Source organism: Callithrix jacchus, chromosome 5, assembly GCF_049354715.1.
Source record: "Callithrix jacchus isolate 240 chromosome 5, calJac240_pri, whole genome shotgun sequence".
NCBI classification, from domain to species: Eukaryota; Metazoa; Chordata; class Mammalia; order Primates; family Cebidae; genus Callithrix; species Callithrix jacchus.
Genome location: NC_133506.1, coordinates 98,344,318 through 98,367,947, shown reverse-complemented (window position 1 = coordinate 98,367,947; position 23,630 = coordinate 98,344,318). Strand labels below are relative to the sequence as shown.

Here is a 23,630-nt window from a genome sequence, read left to right as displayed (position 1 = left end):
GCCCCAAGGAGGCTGAAAATAGTAGCTGTGTGACTGTGAATGTGTGGGACTGATGGTGGTTTCTTATATGTGGGAATGAACTAACCATGGGAAGCTCTGAATCATGTGGTGGCCCCAACTACTTTCCGCTCACGATAGAAAGGAGCTGGGTTCTCCGACTTGTAGCCAACCCAACACAGGAGACCACAGCTTGAGGTAGAAGGTGAGGCATATATTGTCTGGAGGAATTAGCCCTGGATCTATAGCATTCCAGGTACAACCCTGAGTGACGCAAGTCAGCTCTCTGAGTCTCAGTTTTCTCATCTGTGAAATGGGTAGCTTACCTGTAGGGAACAGCCTGTTGGTGACTTCTTTACTTGTCCTAGGATAAATTTCTGGGCCAGGCATAGGCCTGCCTGTCTACTTCTCAGCCAGTCTCTTCCAGTTTTTTTCTCATATAAAAAACCCTCCCAGCTGGGTGTAGTGGCTCATGCCCATAATCCCAGCACTTTGGGAGGCCAAGGTGGGTGGATCACTTGAGGCCAGGAGTTCCAGACCAACTTCGCCAACATGGCAAAACCCCATCTCTACTAAAAACACAAAAAATTAGCTGGGCATGGTACCTTTTATTGTTGATGGGGTATACATTGCTACATTCTCTATAAAGTTTGAAAACTTTTTAAAGTGCATACTGTATTTAATAAGCACTAGTAATCCTACTTCTAGTAGTTTATCTTACAGATGTACTCACATATGTACAACTTGATCTATACAAGATATTCATGGTTTGTAATCCTGAAGATTGAAGTTCATCAATAAAGGACTCATGAAATAATTCTGGCACTTCCATATAATGGAATGTCAGGCTGCTACTAAAAAAAAAAATGAGGTAATCTCTGCCTGGGCACAGACTTTGGGGAGCTGAGTTGGGTGGATCACTTGAGGTCAGGAGTTCAAGAGCAGCCTGGACAACATGGCGAAACTCTGTCTCTACTAAAAATTAAAAAATTAGCCCGGCCTGGTGGTGCATGCCTGTAGTAGCAGCTATTTAGGAAGTTGAGGCAGGAGAATCACTTGAACCTGGGAGGTGGAGGTTGCAGTGAGCCAAGATCATGCCACTGCACTGCAGCCTGGGTGACAGAGTGAGACTCCGTCTAAAAAATAGAGAGAAAATCTCCATACTTGCAGAAATTGAATGATCGCTAAGACACACTAAGTGAAAGAAACAAGGAGGACAGAATGGCTTATATAATATGCTACAGTGTGTGTGTGTGTTTAAAAAGAAGAGAGAGACTCATCTGTGTAAATGCTTTTGGAGGCTGCATAAGAAACTGGCAACAATTCCCTTCTTGTTAGGAAGGGTAACTGGAGGGAGGCCTGGAAGAGAGCTAGGAGAGAGACCTCCTTTTCTTGTATACCACTTTGTATCTTTAGAATTTTGTATCATGTGCATATTTGATCTATTTCTAAGAAGTACTGGAGGGAGAATTCCCATGGAGCTTCAGCCCCAGTTTTAGAGCTTCTTTTACCCCTCAGGCCAGTGAAAGATTCAGGTCTTCTCAGCAGAGGTTGAGGTGCATGACTCACCCAGTGGCTCATTCCTGCCCCAGGCCCCTCACCTAACCCCTCACCCCACCCTTTACCGAATCAGGGAAGTAGACTTTCAGAATCATATTTTGACACCAAAAACAACCATACATGCTTTCCCCCCAAAAAAGAAGTGGTATTTCATCTCCAGGGAAGGAGTGATAGACATTATCTCCTCTGACAGAGGGTGTTTCATAGTGGAAACAGCATAGCCCTTGGAGTTGTACAAACTTTGGTTCAAATTCCAGCCTCTGCTGCTTATGCTGTAAAAGCTCAAGAAACTGTTGTGCTCTTGCTGGACTGTTTCCTTCATCTATAAAATGGGCTGACTTTCTACTGAACCCACGTGACTGGGAAAGACCAAATAAGGTCATTGCATAGGATGCTTGGCACATAGTAGGTGCTGAGTAAATGGAAGCAGCTGTGCTCACAGTCACTGAGATCAGCTGAGCCTACTGGAGCCCTTTACGCAAAGGAAGGAGGAAACAGTAGTAGCTGGAATTGGACTCAGTTCAGCAAACACTGGTGGCCCTCTGGGGGCTTGGCCCCTTGCCCAGTAGATATAAAAAGGCATGATGCCGGCTGGGCACGGTGGCTCAAGCCTGTAATCCCAGCACTTTGGGAGGCCGAGGCGGGTGGATCACGAGGTCAAGAGATCGAGACCATCCTGGTCAACATGGTGAAACCCCGTCTCTACTAAAAATACAAAAAATTAGCTGGGCACGGTGGCGCGTGCCTGTAATCCCAGCTACTCAGGAAGCTGAGGCAGGAGAATTGCCTGAACCCAGGAGGCGGAAGTTGCGGTGAGCCGAGATTGCGCCATTGCACTCCAGCCTGGGTAACAAGAGCGAAACTCCGTCTCAAAAAAAAAAAAAAAAAAAAAGGCATGATACCTCCCTGCCAGGGAGGCACATTGATCAGAAGGGTCTGGGAGAGCCTCAAGTTTGCAGCTTCCTCTCTGTAGCTCTGAGGTCTAGAAACAGTGTGGTCAGCCGCAAGGGGACTGTTTCCAGGGCAGACTCAACAGTCAGGGAACAGGCTGAGCTGGGAGGGAGTGAGAATCCTGGAGGTTTCTCCATGAGGATGGTGTGCTGGACCAGTAGGGACCTTGGGAACAAGCTTCCCCGGTGTCAAGGGCTCCTGTGTCCTGGCCTGTCCCCTCCACAGAGGCCCCTGCAGTGCAGAAGCAATTCCTGCTACATGGGAATTGGTTCTTTTTTTTTTTTTTTTTTGAGACAGAGTTTCGCTCTTGTTACCCAGGCTGGAGTGCAATGGCGCGATCTCGGCTCACTGCAACCTCCGCCTCCTGGGTTCAAGCAATTCTCCTGCCTCAGCCTCCCAAGTATCTGGGACTACAGGCACGCACCACCATGCCCAGCTAATTTTTGTATTTTTAGTAGAGACGGGGTTTCACCATGTTGACCAGGATGGTCTCAATCTCTTGACCTTGTGATCCACCTGCCTCGGCCTCCTAAAGTGCTGGGATTATAGGCATGAGCCACTGCACCCGGCGGAATTGGTTCTGAATATGGGGTTTGCCTCTCAGCTGCAGACACATATCTCTTTCTCCCCGATGGGCAGTAGCAGAGAGCACGGGCATTTAGAGTAAGGCAGACCTGGGTCTGAGTTCTTACTTGGCTGTTGATTCACTCAGTGGCTATATTCCCTAACTTTGCTAAGCCTTGGTTTCTTTGTAAAATGGATGTAATAGTATTACCTATTTCTTTGTGTGAGGATTCAAAAAAATACCCCATTACAAAATGTTTGGAGGCATTACAAAAGTGTTTTAGTAAAGCTGCCTAACATTGAGCTGGCAGATTTAAAATGAGGGCAAAAAAATTCTTCCTAGGGAGGGAATTACTCATAGTATATTAGGGAAAAAAATGCCTTAATGGGCATGTTTGATTATAAAAAGGAAAACCCTTCCATCACACCCCTCCCTTACCTCATATTGCCTAGAGAGGGCTAAATCTTTCTGCGTAAGAAACAGGATTGGAAGTCATTCATGGTCAGGCTGAGAGATGGGGCAAGAACATGGGGTGGTGAGGGAGAAGAGGGGCATGTGCGGGGCTCTAGAACACAGTGGCCAGATCCTGGGAATAATATCAGGCCAGGGAGAGATTAATTTTTCTGTTAGGGAATGGTCAGTGGTTTTTTAAGGCAGGCATTTTTTTTCTTTGAGATAGAGTCTCGCTCTGTCACCCAGGCTGGAGTGCAGTGGTGCATTCTTGGCTCACCACAACCTCAGCCTCCCGGGTTCAAGTGATTCTCATACCTCAGCCTCCCAAGTAGCTAGGACTATAGGCACCCACCACCACGCCCAGCTAATTTTTGTATTTTTAATAGAGATGGGGTTTCACCATGTTGGCCAAGTTGGTCTCGAACTCCTGACCTCGAGTGATCTGTCCACCTCGGCCTCCCAAAGTGCTAGGATTATAGGCATGAGCTACTGTGTCTGGCCTAAGGCAGGGATTTTTATGGCTGGTATCCAATTTTGAGTTATCATCTGAATTATTCTGTGCTACATTCAATACCTATCTTATGTGCAAATCTCCAGTAAACATCTGTTGCATCCAATAGCCTTACATCATGGTTGTTTTGGGAGAATGAAGAAATGAGGCCCCTGACCCTGGTGGGGGGAAGCAGCATGTGAAGAAATGGAGAATTCCATGGCAGCTGGGAGTATCTGAGATGGAGAATGGGAATGACTTTTTGGACATTCTGATAAGGTTCTGGATGCCCATATAGCAGAGGCTGCCAAATGGGTACTTTAAAAAAGATGGAGGACATGCTGAGACTCAGAGCAGTGAGAACTGGTTGGGCCCAGGCAGCAAGTGGGTTCTGGCCTCACCAAGAGAACTGACCACAAGGTCCGCCAGCTGTAGCACTGTAGCATCAGGAAGGTCCCAGGGCAAGGTGAGATGAGCCATATGTCAACAGGTCAGCCGGAGTCAACAGAATGAGAACTACACCCTACCCCCAACCAGGGCCATGAGGCCCTGCATCCTGAAGCCACCTTGGGAGGTAAGAAACAGTCCTGACCAGGAGTTTGAACTTCCCACTGGCTATGAATATTTACCTGAAGTGAAGCTGCTTCATTTCAGAGGAGCCCATTTTTCTTAATTACCCTGTTTAAGTGTTTCTTCCACCATTGGTGAGAATGGGTGCTCCAATGTCAGCCCAATTACTGAAAAATAGCAACTTTTTTCTGTAAGTCCAAGTTGTAACATGTACATTTTTGACACTGCTACATGATGAAAGATGAAGAATTACCCCCAAGATCACATATACACACAGTCCTCCAGCCATAAAACCTCCCTCTCATGTTGCAGACACACAGGCTGCTTTCTAGCCCCATCGCTGCAGGCTCTATAACCACCTGTTTCTCTCTTCAGACACCTATTAGTGCTGCTGAACTTCTCACTTTTATGTCCTGCAGCTGCTTTTTGATTGCTCCAACCCCTTAAGCAGGCTTAATTTCTCCTCAGGGACCAGCCGGGATATACTTAGAAACTAGGATATGAAATTGTTTTGTTAAAAAAAAAAAAAGAAAGAAAAAGAAAAAAGAAAGAAAAGAAATAGAAAACGTACAGACAACTACTCAGACAACTTCTGAGTCACAGTGAGGCGGGGCGGGACCCAGACAGCCTGGGTGTCAGGTTGGCTGGATTTTCTCTTTACTGTCTCATAGAACTCAGCCTTTCCCCCTTCTGTGAAATGAAAGATAGTATTAGCTAATGTATCCCTCGAGCCTTGTTGGGAAGATTAAATGAAATGACATGAAGAATTGAACAGTAAATGGCACATTGTAAACTTTTTCTCTCATCCTCTATACTTTTGCTCTCTTTTTCATTCTCCATCTCTTCCAATTTCTCCATCAGTGACAAGGTGAATGATAGTAGCATTAAGAATCCTCACTGTGGCTGGGTGTGGTAGCTCACACCTATAATCTCAGCACTTTGGGAGGCCGAGGTGGGTGGATCACTTGAGGTCAGGAGTTCGAGACCAGCCTGGCCAACATGGTGAAATCCTGTCTCTACTAAAAATACAAGAGTTAGCTGGGTGTGGTGGCCAGCACCCGTAATCCCATCTACTTGGGAGGCTGAGGCAGAAGAATTGCTTGAACCTGGGAGGTGGAGGTTGCACTGAGCCAAGATCACGCCACTGTACTCCAGCCTGGGAGACAGAGCAAGATTCCCCCTCAAAAAAAAAATAAATAAATAAATAAATAGGAACTCGAGGAAATAGGAACTTTCACTGTGAGGAAATAGGAAATTTCCAGTTGGGAGGGAGGTCTGGCACATGGAAATAATGGAAATAGGAGTTGTCATAACCCCACATTTGGGCAGCCATACCAAAGCAGTTTACTTTCTACCTCCCTCATTTCCAGTTCTTTACAAAGCAGCTCCACCACTTACTAGTTGTCTGGGCAGCTGGTTGACTTTTCCAAGCCTGTTTTCTTATTGGAGATATGAGGATGATGCGATATACTACACAATGTGGCTATGATTAGGAATTGGCATAAAATATGTAACATGGTACTTGGCATATACTCCATAAATGTGGCTGTTTAAGCTAAAATGATGATGAAGCTCAACTGGTCAGGCCAACAACCTAGGAGTTGACTTTTTTTCTTTCATGCCTTTCTTAGGTTGGGCTCCTCCATAAGCCGAACCTGAGATAAGGATTTGAGTGCAAGTTTTTTTTTTTTTTGAGACAGAGTCTCACTCTATTTACCCAGGCTGGAATACAGTGGTGTGATCTCAGCTCACTATAACCTCCATCTCCTGGGTTCAAGTGATTCTCATGCCTCAGCCTTCTGAGTAGCTGGGATTATAGGCATCTGCCACCATGCCCAGCTAATTTTTGAATTTTTAGTGGAGATGGGGTTTCACTATGTTGGCCAGGCTGGTCTCGAACTACTGGCCTCAGGTGATCCACCCACCTTGGCCTCCCAAAGTGCTGGGATTACAGGCTTGAGCCACTGTGCCTGGCTGAGTGCAAGTAGTTTACTGAGAGGTGATCTCAGGAAGATCTAGAAGGGAAATGGAGAAATGAGTTATACTCTTATTTTAGCCTCACATTGACTCTCTCAAGATAATTATTGTTATTATTCTTTATATTATATAGATGAGTTAAGTGGTGGTTTTAAAACATGGCCATGATTCTATGATGTCTTTCCCATCAAGTGGTGGAAAGTATGCCCTCTGTTCTTGGGTCTTTGCAACATTCTCAATAGAGAGATCAGAATGACTCTCAAAGCTAGATAGAAAAGGTTGCACAGATGCTTACTATTCTTTTTGAAATACTCACTCTGGAAGCCTTTGAAGTGTAGCTACCCTGAGACTGCCATGTGGAGAGAGAAAGACAGAGAGAGAATTAATATCTGGCTGTAACTACCTGAGAGACCCCACACCAGAACCTCCCAGCTAACCCTTTCCTGAATTCCTAAGCCACAAAAAATTATGAGAGATAAGAAATGGTTATTGTTTTAAGCTATATAGTTCTGGGGTGATTTTTTGTTTGTTTGTTTTTGAGATGGAGTCTCACTCTATTGCCCAGGCTGGAGTGCAGTGGCACGATCTTGGCTCACTGCAAACTCTGCTGCCTGGGTTCAAGCAATTCTCCTGCCTCAGCCTCCTGAGTAGCTGGGATTACAGGTGCCTGCCACCATGCCCAGCTAATTTTTGTATTTTTAGTAGAGACAGGGTTTCATTATCTTGGCCAAGCTGGTCTTGAACTTCTAACCTTGTGATCTACTTGTGTCAGCCTCCCAAAGTGTTGGGATTACAGGCATAAGCCACCATGTCTAGCCTCTTGGGTGATTTTCTATATAGAAGTTGATTACTGGAACATGATTTTGGTGGGTTATAGAGCACCTTGGGATACCGAGTATTTTAAGCTGAAAGAAATGGATAAGACTACAGAAAACTCTCTGACCTCATCCTGCTTTTTTCCCTTGAAGCAGGCCATAAAATAATTCTGACCCTGGGCGTGGTGGCTCACGCCTGTAATCCCAGCACTTTGGGAGGCCAAGACAGGTGGATCGGGAGGTCGGGAGTTCAAAACCAGCCTGACCAACATGGAGAAACCCCGTCTCTACTAAAATTAGCCAGGCATGGTGATGGGCACCTGTAGTCTCAGCTACTTGGGAGGCTGAGGCGGGAAAATTGCTTGAACTCAGGAGGTGGAGGTTGCAGTGAGCCAGGATCTTGCCATTGCACTCCAGCCTGGGCAACAAGAGTGAAACTCTGTCTCAAAAAAAAAAAAAATAGAATTCTGACCTACTTCCTCTGAAAGTAGGTCATAAGATCCTCATTCCAGAGGGGTCCTCCCCAACCCTGGAGGCCAAGAAGAATCTGAGCAGACCTTGGTAAGTCTTCCCCTCCCTCAGTTTATACCCTTTTGTCCTCTAATCATACTTCTGCATGACTGTACATCAAAGTAGCTTTGCTTGAGTATTTGGGTTTTCATTTCTGAGGTTCCCTGTTTTATGTAAAACTTACCATAAATAATAAGTATGCTTTCTCTTGTTAATTTGTTTTTTGTTATAGGGGCCTCAGACATGAAACTTGTGATGGGTGAAAAAAAGATACTACTTTTTCTCCCCAACGATTTGTGCCCAGATTTTTCTGACTGCAGAGATCTCCTTCAATAACTCCGTATTTATTATTTTTATGTTTCATGGCTGGGCCTCGCTTTGTAGCCCAGGCTGGAGTACAGTGGCACAATCATAGCTCACTGTAGCCTCAACCTCCTGGACCTGAGTGGTCCTCCCACCTCAACTTCCTGAGTAGTTGGGACTACAGGCATGTGACACCATACTGGGCTAATTTTTGTATTTTTTATAGAGACAGGGTTTCATCATATTGCCCAGACTGGTCTCAAACTCCTGGGCTCAAACTATCTCCTCATCTCAGCTTTCCAAAGTACTGGGATTACAGGTGTGAGTTACAGGCCATGCCTGGCCAATAACTCTTTATTTCATAAAAAATAAAATATAGACTCCTTTGTATGGCATTCAAAAGTCTTGACAATTTGTCTCCCCACTACTTTTCAACCCAACCCCCAGCCATTGCAGCCTGTGAATTCATTGTGAAACAATGGAGGTGAGAAAAAAAGCATGAGCTTTGAAGAGAGTGTGGTATTGTAGAGGAGAGAAAGTAGTATCTTTTCCTCACCCATTGTTTCATGGATGACACCCTTATAACAAAAGACAAGTTAACAAGAATAAAGTGTAACAAATCTATTTCATTTTTGAAATCAAAGTCTTGCATGACATTGGAACCTTCATAAATGACACAAACTGCTGTTGTTTTATGCTTAGGTTTCTTAGATGAAGAATGGGCTGTAAACCAAAAATAATATTTGAACCACTTGACCATCTGAATGGACCCCTCCTTTTGGCCAAGGGCATTCCAAAGTTAACCTGAAAATCGAGTTCAGGTCATGATGGGAAGGGAGAGTCAGACATGCCTCATTACCATTAACATCAAAAAGATCTTAAGACTGATAGAACAGACTCTTTAAATCTGATAAGAAAAATTTACAATCTATTGTCTCTGAGGCCTATTGCCGGGAGGCTTCATCTGCATGATAAAATCTTGTTTTCCCGCAACCCTTATTATAATACAGACATTCCTTTCTAATGATTTCAGATTTTTAGATAACTCAACCAATTGCCAATCAGATAATCTTTGAATCCACCTATCTGCCCTTGCTTCCAATTGTCCTACTCTCTGGACTGAACCAATGTACATCTCACATGTATTGATTGACATGTCTCCCCAAAATGTCTAATACCGAGTTGTAGCCTGACTCCCTTGGGCATGTGTTGTCAAGACTTCCCAAGGACCTTCCAAGGCTGTGTCATTAACTTTAGCAAAATAAACTGCTAAATTGATTTGAGACTTCTCTCAGATAATTTTTGGTTTACAGAGTTGTCACGTAGAAGTATAATTGCACGAAAAATAGGTATTATCTAATGGTAATAAACTGGTGGGGGGCACTTAGCAAGGTCCATTTGTTCAGATTCTTCTTGGCCCCTGGATATAGGGTAGGACCCCTCTTGAATGAGGCCTAGGTAGGGAGCAGGACCTCTCTGATGACCTACTTTCAGGGAAGGTAGTTTACAGAGTTCTTTCATGACCATGCTTTAGGAGAGAAATAAGATGATCAGAGACAGAGAAGGTCAGAGATATATTCCTCCTTCTGTGGTTTTTCTCATTTTCCTTCAGCTTAAAATACTCAATATGCCAAGGTACCATATTTTAGGATAGTGTTTCCTGTACCTCATCTCTCATCAGTTATTTATTGTTTAGATGGGATTGGTCTCTATTACCCAGGCTAGAGTGCAGTGGTGCGATCTCAGCTCACTGCAGTCTCTGCCTCCCAGGCTCAAGCCATCCTACTACTTTGGCCTCCTGAGTAGCTGGGGCCACAGGTACATGCCACTCTGCCTGGCTAACTTTTGTGTTTTGTAGAGACAGGGTCTCACTTGGTTGCCCAGGCTGGTCTTAAACTCTTGAGCTCAAGAGATCCACCCATCTCAGTCTCCCAGTGTTGGGATTACAGGCATGAGACACCATGTACGGCTGTAGGTTTTCCCTCTTATGAGGTATGTGACCCTGGGCAAGTCATTCTACCTCTTTGAGCCTTGGTTTTCTCATTCATACTATACCTCTTTCCAGGATTCATATATGTAGGGTGTTTAGGGCAGGAAAAAAGGCACTGAAAATGGGGAATTAAGGATTACTGTATTGAAGAAGATAACTCGTTCCCTCCCTCCCTCCTTCCCTCCCTCCCTCCTTCCCTCCTTCCTTCCTTCCTTCCCTCCTTCCTTCCTTCCTTCCCTCCCTTTCTTCTTTTTTCTTCCTTTTGTGATAGGGTCTTCTTGCTCTGTTGCCCAGGCTGGAGTACAGTAGTGTGATCAATAACCACCTAATGGGTTCTTCCTGATTGCGGCACAAATAAAGACCATAGCATTGCAGCAAAGAAAGCGTTTAATAGACACAAGTCTGGCTACACCACATGGGAGATGGAATTAGTACTCAAATCAATCTCATCCAAGGCTTGTGGGTTAGAGGTTTTTCAAAGGCAGTTTAGGGGAAGGGGTGGGAGTGCGTAGGCTTTCTACTGACTTTGTTGGGGCAGAGATGAAATCATAAGAGGTCTAAGCTGTCCTCCTGTGTCTGAATCACTTCTCAGTGGGGCCACAGGACTCGTCCCTGGGGGTCAGCAGGTCCAGGTGGAGCCATGAGTGTCAGACATGCAAAAAGCCTGAAAAGCTATCTCAAAAGGCTAATCTACAATAGTGGTGTTATCTGCAGGAATGGCTGGCACTCCATGTCTACATCTTAGCAGAATTGAGCTTCCTCTGTTCCCCAGGCCTGATGGCCTTTACATTTGCATCTTTGAGACAGGGTCTTGCTATGTTGCCCAGGCTGGAGTGCAGTGGCTATTCACAAGTGTGATCCCATTACTGATCAGCTTGGGAATTTTGACCTGCTCAGTTTCTGTCCTGGGCCACTTCACACCTCCTTAGGCAACCTGGTGGTCCCCTGCTTTCAGGAGGTCACCATATTGATGCAGAACTTAGTGCAGACACCCACCCGATTGGCATAGTGCACTACAGCCCAGAACTCCTGGGCTCAATCAATCTGCCCACCTCAGCCTCCTGAGTAGCTGGGACTACAGGCATGCGCCACCATGCCCGCCTACATTAGCTTTATAAAGGCATTTGAGTTTTGGGGAAGGGCTATTATCATTTAAATTATAACCTAAATGTCTTCCAAAGTTAGCTAGAGATCCAAAGCCCAGGAATGATTAAGCCAGCTTTAAAGCTTGGGAGTGGGCTAGATCAGATCTCTTTCATTGTCATAATTTCCTCACTGATAAAAGTTTTGCAAAGGTGGTTTCAACCACAGCTCACTTTAGCTTCGAAATGAGGCCACGTCTACATTTTCCCAAAATAATCCTTATGCCAAAGAGAGGCATATTTGGGGTGTGATATTCTGGTTTCCTACTCATATTTTGTGATGGTGTGCCCTGAACCTCATATATACATATAATTTCTCAACAACTACAATGTAGGGACTACATTACAGATAGAGGAAAAGGAAGCTAAGAATGTAATGAAATTGCCCAGTGCCACATTTTGTGTTAAAATGTATTGTTCTAATTCTTCACTCCGTTCGAACTCCTGGGCTCAAGGAATCCTCTTGCCTCAGTGTCATATTTTGTTTATATTGCAGGAGAGGAAAAAATAACTTTTCCTCTACTTTTTCTAAGTTCTTAGTTGGATATACTCTTGTAAGAAAAGATGGGTTAACAAGAGAAAAACTGAAGTTTAATAAAATGCATATCTAATATATATATGGGAGATACCCAAGGGATGAGTAATTCTCAAGAGTAAATTTATGTCATTTAATCATCTTCTACAGAAACAAAGAGGGATGTGAGGAAGGGCCAATTATGAGATGGCCAGGAAAAATATTGTAAAATAATTCCTTCTTCACTGGTAAGTTTCTAGTGATTTAGAGTCATTCTTCTCTTCCTGGTACAGGAGAGAGAGAGAGAGAGACAAACCCTTGCAACTGGAAATTTGCTTTGTATTAAGTACATTTCTCTTATGAAATGATAACGTCTTTTTCAGAGCTTTTCCTGTTGAGATAAAATAGGGATGTGGCTCTTCCTTCATGTTTAACCATACCTTTTACTTAAAGAATCCCAGGAACTGGCCATAGGAAATCTATTACACCAAGGTTTGGAGTGTCCTACCTTGGTAAGGAATGGTAAACAACTGACCTACAGCCTTGTTGCTGCTGGCCAGACCACCAGGTGGATCATTATTCACAATAACCATCACGACCAGATATACTGACCTGCATATTTCACCCATCATGTGCCTTGCCCAGCCCAGCCTGTGTACCTTACCCCTGATGTCAATTCCTGAGATTTGCCTAATAAAAAAAATCCCTACTGGCTTTTTTTTGGAGTCACCTGGAGTCATTGTACCTCTGTTGTTTCCCTTGTGGGGTTTTTTTTTTTTGAGATGGAGTCTCACTCTGTTGCCCAGGCTAGAGTGAAATGGTGCCATCTCGGCTCATTGCAACCTGTACCTCCCAGGTTCAAGTGATTCTTGTGCCTCGGCCTCCTGAGTAGTGGGGATTACAAGTATGTGCCACCATGCTGGACTAATTTTTGTTTTTTGTTTTTTTTTAAAGTAGAGATGGGGTTTCACCATGTTGCCCAGACTGGTCTTGAACTCCTGACCTCAGGTAATCCACCCACCTTGGATTCCCAAAGTGTTGGGATTACAGGCATGAGCCATCACACTCGGCTGTGATTGTTATACAGCAATAACTAACTGATACAGTCACAGAGCTGGGATTTGAACTGACATATAATGGCAAAATCTATGATCACTGCACTATGCCACGTTGCCTTATAAGAGACACTCTGTGCAAAAGCATCACAAGGTTATTTAGCCTCCATCTGTGCCTATGCTATGGATTTTGACTGCTATATATAAGTCCAGCTGACCAACTGTATGATTTCTGATATTTGAGCTTGGCATGAAGGTATAGATGGCTCAGCCTTTGGTTTTCCTAAAAAGATTTTCAGGATGGGTAGGATGTTGAAACCGGATTTCTTGACCCAACCCCACAGGCACAGTGGGGTTTGTGGTAGACACCAATGTGAATATGAGTTCTTGGTATTGACAAGCCACCAAATTTTATTCTCATGAATTATGCTATGGATCCTTAAAAGGCTTTAAATTGTAATCACATTTTTAAAAAATAACATTGGTGTTTTCTGTGGATAACGGCTTCTTGGGTGCCCTGCCTGGGAATAAGGAGACCAATCACGGCTGCAAATAACAGTCATTTCTGACCGTCAGACTCCCAGCCAAAAGTTTGGGCATACACATCTACTCTTTTTTTTTTAGACGAAGTCTTGCCAGGGAAAAAGATGAGTTCCGGATATAACTAAACAACTGAGTAATCATGTTAAAAGCCAACACTATTACAGATGCTAGGCACTGATGTTAAGTATTACAGGTATTCACCCATCTAAATCTCACAACAAACCTATGAAATGTAACTAACATAATCCCCAGTTTAAAGATGAGGAAATTGAGTCATAGAGCAGAATAACTTGCTCAGGGTAACCAAGCTAATAAATAACCTGGCTTCAGAATTAACTCTTAGCCACTTAGAACACTATTACTGAGATGGGGAGACAGACTGATGTAAAGAGGGTGAAGTGCAAATAGGAAGATAGAAACATTTAAGCAATGATGTAATGGGGCTAAAGGAAAATGGATAAGAAAAGGATTAAGAGCAATCACAAGTAAAAGACTGGAGAAGGGACCCAACAGTAAAGGAGAATGAGGAGAAGGAAGAGTTGACAGCAAAGGTGAAAGCAGAAAGTCAGTTGTCAGTGTGGTTTGGGGAGATACAGAAGGCCACCAGGAAAAGGCTGCCATGTCAGGCAGGACACAGAGAACAACTGAGGAAAGGTGATTCTTACAAGATGGTGAAGGTGCCATTGTAGGTGCTGGGCTCTGGCACAGGCCCTTGGTGGAGCCTCTGCTTTGGGCTGAGGTCAATACATGACAGTGTCTCATTTCTGCAGGTATAAAGCTCACATATGTTAGTGCATGTGGAGGCCTTCTGTTCCTCTTGTGCAGTTAAAGCTTTATTTTAGGTATAACTTTCAGACTGAACCAATGAATCCTGAGTAGGTTCTAGTTCAAAGGTGAACCTGTGACTTCAGTCAGGTTTTGATGCTGATTCTGAAACTGGTCGGGACATGGAGCTGTAGTCTTGTCCAGGGCTGTAGAATGTTCAATGTCTGTGTAGCATCTAGAGTTATGGAAAGCCTCACGTCTGGAGACTGAGTTGAGGTCTCCCCTGTAGTAGGTTCTGCATTTATGGTAAGTTCCAAGTCCAAAAGTTCAAGTATGATTTCGGTCAGGTTTCAATGCTGAGCCTGACTCTTGTCTCATGGTGAAAATGTCACCTCAGGGTGCTTTGGAGGAGGATCTGTAGTCACGATGGCTGTAGAAGGCCCAACATTTGTAGTGGATTCTGGAGTGATGTTATGTCCCAGATGCAAAGGTTGAACTGACACTAGGTTATGTTGGATGCTGAGATTGATCCCGGCCTTGTGTTGCAACAGACATCTCATAGTAATACCAAGAAAGGTGAACTACAACCTCCTTATGTAGTAGCTCTGGTGGCTTAGTTGGGGTCTTATGTATGGTTGGAGAAGATTCAACTTCCATCGTGGATTCTGGAGTTAAGGTAAGTCTCAGATCCAAAGTTGAACTGTGACTTGAGTCAGGTTTGAATGCTGAGTCGGAACCTGAACAGGATTTGAAAATGTCACCTCAAGGTGCTTTGGAGGAACTACAGTCTTCTTCAGAAGTGTAGAATATTCAAGGTCTGTGGTGAGTTCTGGAGTTATTGTATGTCCAGGTCCAAAGGTTGAACTATAACTATGGGTGACAATGGATGCTGAGCTTGATCCTGACCTGGTGTTGGAACAGTTACCTCTTGATATACTGGAGATTAAGGTACAACTTTCTTAGGAAGCTGAGTGGGGTTCTCCTGCATGGCTGGAGAATGTTCAACCTCTGTAATGGATTCTGGAGTGATTGTAAGCCCCAGATTGTAAGGTTAAATCATGAGACTGAGCAATGTTGAATGCTGAGCTTGATCCTGACCAGAACTGGAACTGTTATCTCATAATAAACTGGAGGTTGAGCTGCAACCTCGATAGGTGGCCCTGGAAGGTGAGTTTAGTTCTCCATGGTTGGAGTAAATATACCCTCTGTAGTAGGTTGTGGAGTTGTAGTAAGTTTGAGATCTAAAGGTTAAACTGTGACCTCAGTTACATTTGAGATCTAAAGGAAGTGTCACCTCAGCATGTTCTGGAGGAGCTGTCATCTTCCTCAGGGTTGTAGAATGCACAGCCTCCATAGTGGATTCTGGAGTTATGGTAAGCCCCAAGTGTAAAGGCTGAAATGTGACACTGGGTGACACTGGATACTGAGCTTGGTCCTGGCCTGCTGTTGAAATTGTCATCTCATAATGTATTGGAGGTTGAGCTGCAACCCCCTTAGGGGACTCTGGAAGCTGAGCTGGGATCATCTGCTGACTTGAAGGTTCTGCCTCCTTAGGAGGCTCTGGAGCCTGAACTCTGGCCTCCTGCTGGACTGGAGAATGTTCTGCCTCCATAGGGTGCTCTGGAGTTTGAGTTGGAATCTTCTGCTGAATTAGAGATAGTTCTACCTCCTGAGGGAGATTTGGAGGCAAAGATGGGGACGTCTGCTGTGTCAAAGAGGGTTCTACCACCATACGGGGCTCTGAAGACTGAGCAGTCCCTGCTTGCTGGACTGGAGAGGATTCTATCTGTTTAGGTGGTACTAAAAGCTGAATTGGGGCCTGCTGTAGGAGTGGAGATGGTTTGACCTTCTCAGTTGGCTGATGGCTGAGCTGGTATCTCCAGCTGTGGTGGCGGACTGACCTCTGCAGTGGGCTTTGGAGGATGCCCTGAGGCTTTCTCCTGTGTTGCAGATGGTTTAACCTCCTTAAGGAGCTCCAGTGCCTCAGCTGGGGATTCTTGCTGGAGAAAATTCCATCTTTTTAGCAGGACCTGGGATCTAAGCTGCGGCCTCTTGCTGTGATGGAGACTCAGTCTTTTCAGGAGAATCCAGAGGTGGGGAAAGGAATCAGGATGGGTTGGAGAGAGATCCAAGATGGCTGACCACTAGCAGCTCAGGCTTGTAGCTCCCAGTGAAAGCACAGAGAACGAGAGGATGCCACACTTTCAGACAAATCTTTCTTGCACAAGGACCAGGAGATTCCCAGCGGAGGAGCCCCACAGGTCGCCAGTGTGACTCTTGCAGCCGGCTCTGCGGTTTTGCCGGTGCCCCAACGCGGTGGTTCTTGGTGCAGAGTAAACGGGACTGGTTCCCCTTTTCGCTGACGTTTGGAGCTGATTGAAGAAGGGATTCAGAAGGGAAGCCAGACGGGAGACTCCTGGGCAGAAAAGCACCAAGAATCTTGATGCAGCTCTTTTAGCCAGCGCAGTGGGTTGCTCACATTTCAGCCCTGGGAACTAACAAGTTGGACGTCCACTAAAAGAGCTAATTTGAAAGTTGGTAATTACAAAGACGACAGGTGGATAAATTTACAACGATGGGAAGAAACCAGGGTAAAAAGGCTGAGAATACTCAAAATCAGAATGCCTCTCCCTCTACAGAGGATCACAGTTCCTCATCAACAGGGGAACAAGGCCTAATGGAAAATGAGTGCATTCCAATAACAGAATTAGGCCTCAGAAGATGGATAATAAGAAACTTCTGTGAGTTAAAAGAACATGTTCTAGCCCAATGTAAAGAAACTAAGAACTTTGAAAAAAGATTTGACGAAATCCTAATGAGACTAGACAATTTAGAGAGGAATATAAGTGAATTAATGGAACTGAAGAATACTATACGAGAACTCCAAGAAGTATGCACAGGTTTTAACACTCGAATTGATCAAGCAGAAGAAAGGATATCAGAGGTTGAAGACCAACTTAATAAAATGAAACAAGAAGACAAGATTAGAGAAGAAAAAGTAAACAGGAATGAACAAGGTCTCCAAGAAATATGGGACTATGTGAAAAGACCTAATTTACATTTGATAGGTGTACCTGAATGTCATGAAGAGAATGAATCCAAGCTGGAAAGTATTCTTCAGGATATTATTCAGGAAAACTTCCCTAACCTAGTAAGGTGGGACAATACTCATCTCCAGGTAATACAGAGACCACCACAAAGATATTCCTCAAGTAGAGCAACCCCAAGACACATAATTGTTAGATTCACCAGGGTTGAAATAAAAGAGAAAATTCTAAGGGCAGCTAGAGAGAAAGGTCAGGTTACCCATAAAGGGAAGCCTATAAGACTTACAGCAGATCTCTCAGCAGAAACCCTACAAGCTAGAAGAGAGTGGGGGTTAATATTCAATATCCTCAAAGAAAAGAATTTTCAACCCAGAATCTCATATGCAGCCAAACGAAGCTTTATAAATGAAGGAAAAATAAAATTTTTCATGAACAAGCAAGCACTCAGAGATTTCATCACCACCAGGCCTGCTTTACAAGAGCTTCTGAAAGAAGCATTACACACAGAAAGGAACAACCCAAAAACTTACCAAAAGATAAAGAGTATCTCCATAATAAAGTATTTATATCAACTAATGGGCAAAATAGCCATCCAGCATTAAATGACTATTAAACTCACAAATATCAATATTAATCCTGAATTTAAATGGATTAAATGCCCCAATCAAAGACACAGACACACAAACTGAATTAAAAAGTCAAAACACATCAGCACTCTGTATCCAGATCCATCTCATAAGCAAGGACAACAAAGACTCAAAACAAAAGGTTGGAGGAAGACTCACCAATCAAATGGAGAGGAAAGACAAAACAAACAAACAAACAAACAAAACAGGAGGCGTAACTTTCATCTCTGACAAAATAGACAACAATAGTAACCAAGACTAAAAGAAACAAAGAAGGACATTACATAATGATAAAGAGATCAATGCAACAATAGGAGTCAATGATCATAAAATAAAGAGACTTGGACTCCCACACTAATAGCGGGAGACTTTGACACCACATTGTTAATATTCAACGGATCAATGAGATAGAAAATTAACAGAGACATTTATGATTTAAATTCAGACCTGGAACAAGTAAACTCAGTGAATATTTATAGAATTCTACACCCCAGGTCCACAGAATATACATTTTTTTTAGTAACACATTACACCTATTTTGAAAGTGACCACACAAATGGAAGCAAATCACTCTTCAGCACTTGCACAGCATTTCACAGATTTAAACAAAATATTGGTTGGCTGTTTGTTATTTTCTTTCCTTATTCCTTCCTGTCTCTGCTGTTAAGCACAATCATCAGCATAAAAGAGGTTTTTAATACCTATTTCTAGATTGCATTCCAGCCTGGGCAATAGATCAAGACTCCTGTTCTCTCTCCCTCTTTTCTCTTTCTTTCTTAAAAAAAAAAAAAAAGAAAAAAAAAACAAAAAGGAATCAGGCTGGGTTAGAGAAAGATCAGCCTACTCAGTGGGGATAGGAGGGTTGTCCAGGTGGACTGGGGAAGGTTCAACCTCCATAATGACTTCAGTAGCTATGATGAGGTCCATATCCTTATTTTTAACTGTGCTATTAGGTAAAGTTGAATTACTTTCAAACATTGAAGACAGATTTAGAGGTGAAAATACCATCTCATCATTCAATGACCTTAAAAGTCTGCGGAGAGCTGAGCTGGAGGCTGAGTTGTGGGCTATTGATGGACTGGAGGAAGTTCATTTTCATGGGTATTTAGCTGCTGCATGAAAATCTCTTGCTGGTCTTTCAAATGTTTAAACTGCTCAAGGGACATTACAAACTTATCTGGGGCCCCCTGTTGGGTTAAAGTTTCAACCTGTTAGGTGAACTCTGGAATCATGGTTACCATGTGATTCACAGGCTTAACAGTGACGTGGTGCCATGTTGAAGGCTGAACTTGATCATGACGTAGAGAAAGTGTTACCTCATGATATGCTAGAGGTTGAGTTACGACTTCATTAGGGATCTCTGAAGGCTGAGCTGGGGCCTATTGCTGGGTTGGAGAAGACTGAACTTCCTCAGGCATCTGTGGATACTCAGCTGCAGTCTCCTGCTGGGTTGCAGAGGGGTTCTCATCTTTAGTAGGTTCTGGAGATTGAACTGAAGTCTCCTGTTGAACTGGTAAAGTCATCTTCTGATGACTATAGAGGCAGAGGTGGGCCCCCCTGCTGAGTGGTGGAAGGTTTCATATTTTCTGGCCCCGATAGCTGAGCTGTAGCCTCCTGGTGGACTGGAGAAGTTCCCACCTCCGCAGTAGGCTCCGTTGCTGTGGTGAGCTGCACGTCTGGAGGATTAACAGTGACATTAGGCAAATTTGAATGGTGAGCTTGAATGTGACCTGGAGGTGAAACTGTTACTTGATGTTCTAGAGGCTAAGCTGGGATCTCCTGTGGGCTAGAGAGGATTCAACTTCCCCAGAAGACTCGGAAGGTAGACCTGGCTGCTCCTGCTCCCTGGAAAAAGGTTCAGCCTTCACAGGAGGACCTGGAGACTCAGCTGTGGCTTCCTCTTGGGTTGCAGAAGGTTTTACCTCTTCTGGAGGCTGGGCTGGAGCCTCCTGCTGGGCTGGAGAAGATTCAGTGTCCTTGGTAGGCTCGAAAGTTATGCTAATCTCTACATGCACAGGTTTAACTCTAATTTTGGGCAAGTTATAATGAGCTTGATCCTCATCCTGAGTTTGAACTGTCGCCTCATGATTCAGTGGAGTTTGATCTGCACTCTCCATAGACGACTTTGGAGGATCAGCTATGGCCTCCTGCTGGGTCTGAGAAGGTTCAACCTAACCATGAAACTCAGACAGAAGGCTAAACTGGCTCTTCCTGCTCACTTTGAGAAGGTTCAGCCTCCACAGGAGGAATTGGAGGCTCAGCTGAGGTCCTTTGCGGGGTTGCATAAGCTCTCATCTCCTCAGGGTGCTCTGGTGTTCGTGTTGGGCCCTCTAATTGGGTTTAGGAGGAGTTCACCTCCTCGGGGTGTTCTGGAGGCTGAGCTGTGGCCTCTTCCTGGCTTGATATAAGTCCCTTACCTGGCTCTGGAGTTACTGTAAGCTCTATATCCACAGGTTTGACTGTGACATTGGGCAAATGTGAGTGCTGACAACTTTTTGATGGAATATTTACCTGGTGATGTACTTATGGCTGAGCTACAATCTCTTCAGAGGCAGGTAGCTGCTGTGCTGGGGCCTCCTGCTCTGTTGAAGGTGGATTCCCTCAAGGGACTATGAATGAAGGTAGAGCTGGGGCCTCCTGCTGGATTGAAGAAGGTTCAGGGAAATTGCACTGGGGCTTTTTGCTTGAGTGAAGAGGAATGATCTGTTCAAGGGTCTCTGGATTTTGAGTTTCAGGCTCTAGATGGAATTGAGTAGTCCAGCTTGCTCAGGGGGCCCTGGAGGCTCATCTGAGTTCACCTGGAGTTCTGGAGGTAGGCTTTCGGGATACAGTATATCCATAATTGAATCTAAATACTTGCCCTGCAAAGTTTGTTTCTGATGCTCAGGTTTTAATACAAATCGGTGTGGAGTTCCAACAACAACCTTAGCAAGCCTCCTATGCTGAGCCAGATCTTTCTTCAGGCTCTTGGGCGAAACACTAGTCTTCATTGCTTTTGAATTCTGATTATCTAGAGGTGGAACAAATATTTCCTATGCCTTATGATCTGAAGCCTGATCTAGACCTACAGTTTGAACCTTACTTTTGAGGCAAAGAGGCCATGCTAGCGTCTGGTTCTGATCCAAGTTCCACTGGAGCCAACTCTGGGAGCCTTTCTTGCTGAGTCAGCTTGTCATTCAGATCTTGCTGTGCAGCTGTGAACTTCTCTGGCCCCAAGGGCAGCTCCCCAGCTGAATCCATGTCCAGGAATGGAACCAAAGTCTCAGTCAGGTTCCTGAGGTGAAGCTGACATCTGGGAGGAAGTAGAGGACCCCATATTATCAAAGCCCCTGAGTCTGTTGGGGGCAGGGCTAGATAAGTGCTGGGGAGATTCTGGTGGGAGATCAATGGAGCGTGAAGACCAGGGCTCAGTAGGCCTCAGGGGGTTGGAGGTCAGCTGGAGTGGGCCCTGGACCCACTTCAGAGGCTGAGTCTCCTGGGCTAGGAGCTACAATAGTTGTCATGTGAGGAGGGGCCATGGGGCCCTGAGAGGCAGATGGGACATGACATATGTTAGCTCCCTGCACTGAGTGGCAGTCATCATGGCAGCCCCTAGAAGCTGGCACCCCTAGAAACCATGTGCTCCACCTCACCCATTATTTACCACATCTTTATTTAGGCAACTATTATTAGGCTCTGGTCTAGATCCTCTCAGTCACCAGAGCACTCTTATCCCACAATCCCACCCAAGCCTCCCCTCCTGCCCCACCAGAACACCCCCCGCTCCTGCCCCACCAGAACACCCCTCCCTCCTGTTCATCAGGAATGATTTGGACAGAAGACCCAGGTGGTCCCAGGACTCCAGCAGCCTGTTGTGTTGGGGTGGGGTAGGGGCATGACAGAGCTTCCCAAGGAAGTTACGGGACCTTGCCTCGAGATATTCAGACGTGCTAGCCAAGTTCTGGCTGCCTAAACTTCCTCCTCCAAGCTGAAATCTGAGAGATACTCATTCTCCTCTAGGCCATACTGCTTCCAGGGAGAGCAATTGACCTGCAAAATATGCCAGTTAAGGTGGCAGGAAGTCCATACATTAGTCATTCATTCCTAAATGTTGCCATTTTTGCTAAACCTTCCATATCCTTTGTTGCATGTTTGATAATTCACCACCCTATTAGGTAGGGGCTGCCAGGGAATAAGGGAGAACTCCAAATTTTCTGCAGGAGGGGCTTTGGGGGGTGGGCAATTCAGTCTGGTAGAGAAGGCTAAACCGATTGAATAGCCCTTTGCACTAGCCTGGGAGGAGGCTGAACTCTCAGCCTGCCTTGACTTAACACAGCCATTACCCTAGAAATTACAGTGTCACTCTTCAGAGGTCTACCCTGTATGCACATGTGGAGAAGCAGCTTAGGTTGTTAAAATCAGCATGTTAAATAATTTATTTCCTGAAATGTGACTATAACTAGAACCCAGCTGACTTCCCCCACACCCATTGTTACCTATCTTATTACTCATTGCCTGGCACAATCCCCAGCAAGTGAACTCCAAGAAGGTGCTTCATCTTATTCCAGTGCCTAGCACAGGCATGTGGTGCAGAGTAATGGTTTTACAATGGAAGGAATTCCAAGACTCACCTCATTTAGGGGTGGATCTATTGTTATAACCAGATTTCTGAAATCAGTGCTGACTTCCTTTCACATTTCACAGAGCTAGACTTCTTAAAGCTCGAAGCTTTCTTGATGGGTTTTATTTAAATTGAATTAAAATAATATTTTGCAGGGAAAAACTTCAAAACACTTTGCAACTTTGGAGTGAAAGTTAAATAAAACACTCTAGCTCTAAATTAAGTTCCCACTGAAATAAAACATTCCATATGTAGTAAATAATCATTGTTTTCTTTCAGAAATTAATTTAGAATCTTAATCCCTATTTAAGAGCTTTCATATACATTCATGCATTGCTTGCCATGTGAGGAGGAGCTTGAGAAATGTGTCATTAGGTGATTTCACCACTGTGCTAACATCATAGTATATAATTCCACAAACCTAGGTGGTATAGCCTACAGCACACCTAGGCTATATGGTATAGCCTATGGCTCCTAGGCTATAAACCTGTACCATATGTTACTGTACTGAATATCAAAGGCAATTGTAACACAATGGCAGGTATTTGTGAGGTAAACATGGAAAAGATATAGTAAAAATACCATAAAAGATAAAAAATGGTATAGCTGTATAGGGATAGCTCCATTATACTCTTAGGGAACCACCATCATATATGTGGTCTGTTGTTGACCAAAACATCATTTTGCAGCAAATGATTCTAACTGATTTACAGAAAATCTTCATCAAAATAGTCTACCCAAGATATATGGGAGGTATTGATATCCAGGTGATAAGCCATATTTGAAAGTCATTATAGTTTTCAAAAGCTGTAGTACAATCATTCTTAAGGCCAGTAACCTCCCCATATCTCTGGGATCCTGTTTGAAGGGAGTTCTAAAAAGGTCCGTGTTCAAGTAGCCCAGCATCCTAACTCCTGGGGGAGACTAACCCCTCTCCTGTGTCCACAACTGTAGTAATATTCTAATAGTCCTCAGTTCTGCTCTCCAAACTTCAAATAAGGAGTCAGAGCCAAGGGTCAGAACTTCAAGAAAAGCCCCAGAAATACACTGCACTCAAAAGCAGTATCACATTTTCCTAAGAATAAAACAAATTATCCTTCAAATTCTGCTGGTTGTTTTGAATTATGGTTACAATGGCTATGTTACCCCTGAATTTT

At 44.2% G+C, this 23,630-nt stretch overlaps 1 protein-coding gene and 1 pseudogene across 22 annotated transcripts in view; both read right to left on the bottom strand.

The window, feature by feature from the left end:
- The window catches only part of RDM1 (RAD52 motif containing 1), a 40,702-nt gene that overhangs the window by 7,329 nt on the left and 9,743 nt on the right, over positions 1 to 23,630 (bottom strand). For 6 of the 22 annotated variants that reach the window (XR_013535737.1, XR_013535740.1, XR_013535741.1 and 3 more), the window contains 2 exons: positions 5,158 to 6,601; positions 324 to 4,753 (listed from right to left, as the gene is read on the bottom strand). Coding sequence is in view for 8 of the 22 variants with exons in the window: in XM_078373813.1 (XP_078229939.1) it covers positions 21,822 to 21,902 (81 nt within the window). In the remaining 14 variants the exon portion in view is untranslated. Of the gene's footprint in view, positions 1 to 323; positions 4,754 to 5,157; positions 6,602 to 10,550; positions 21,903 to 23,630 lie in introns of those variants that run through there. The other 16 variants (XM_078373811.1, XM_035300796.3, XM_035300797.3 and 13 more) reach the window with 10 other exon arrangements.
- On the bottom strand, positions 10,551 to 18,881 carry LOC103793229 (leucine-rich repeat-containing protein 37A3-like; annotated as a pseudogene).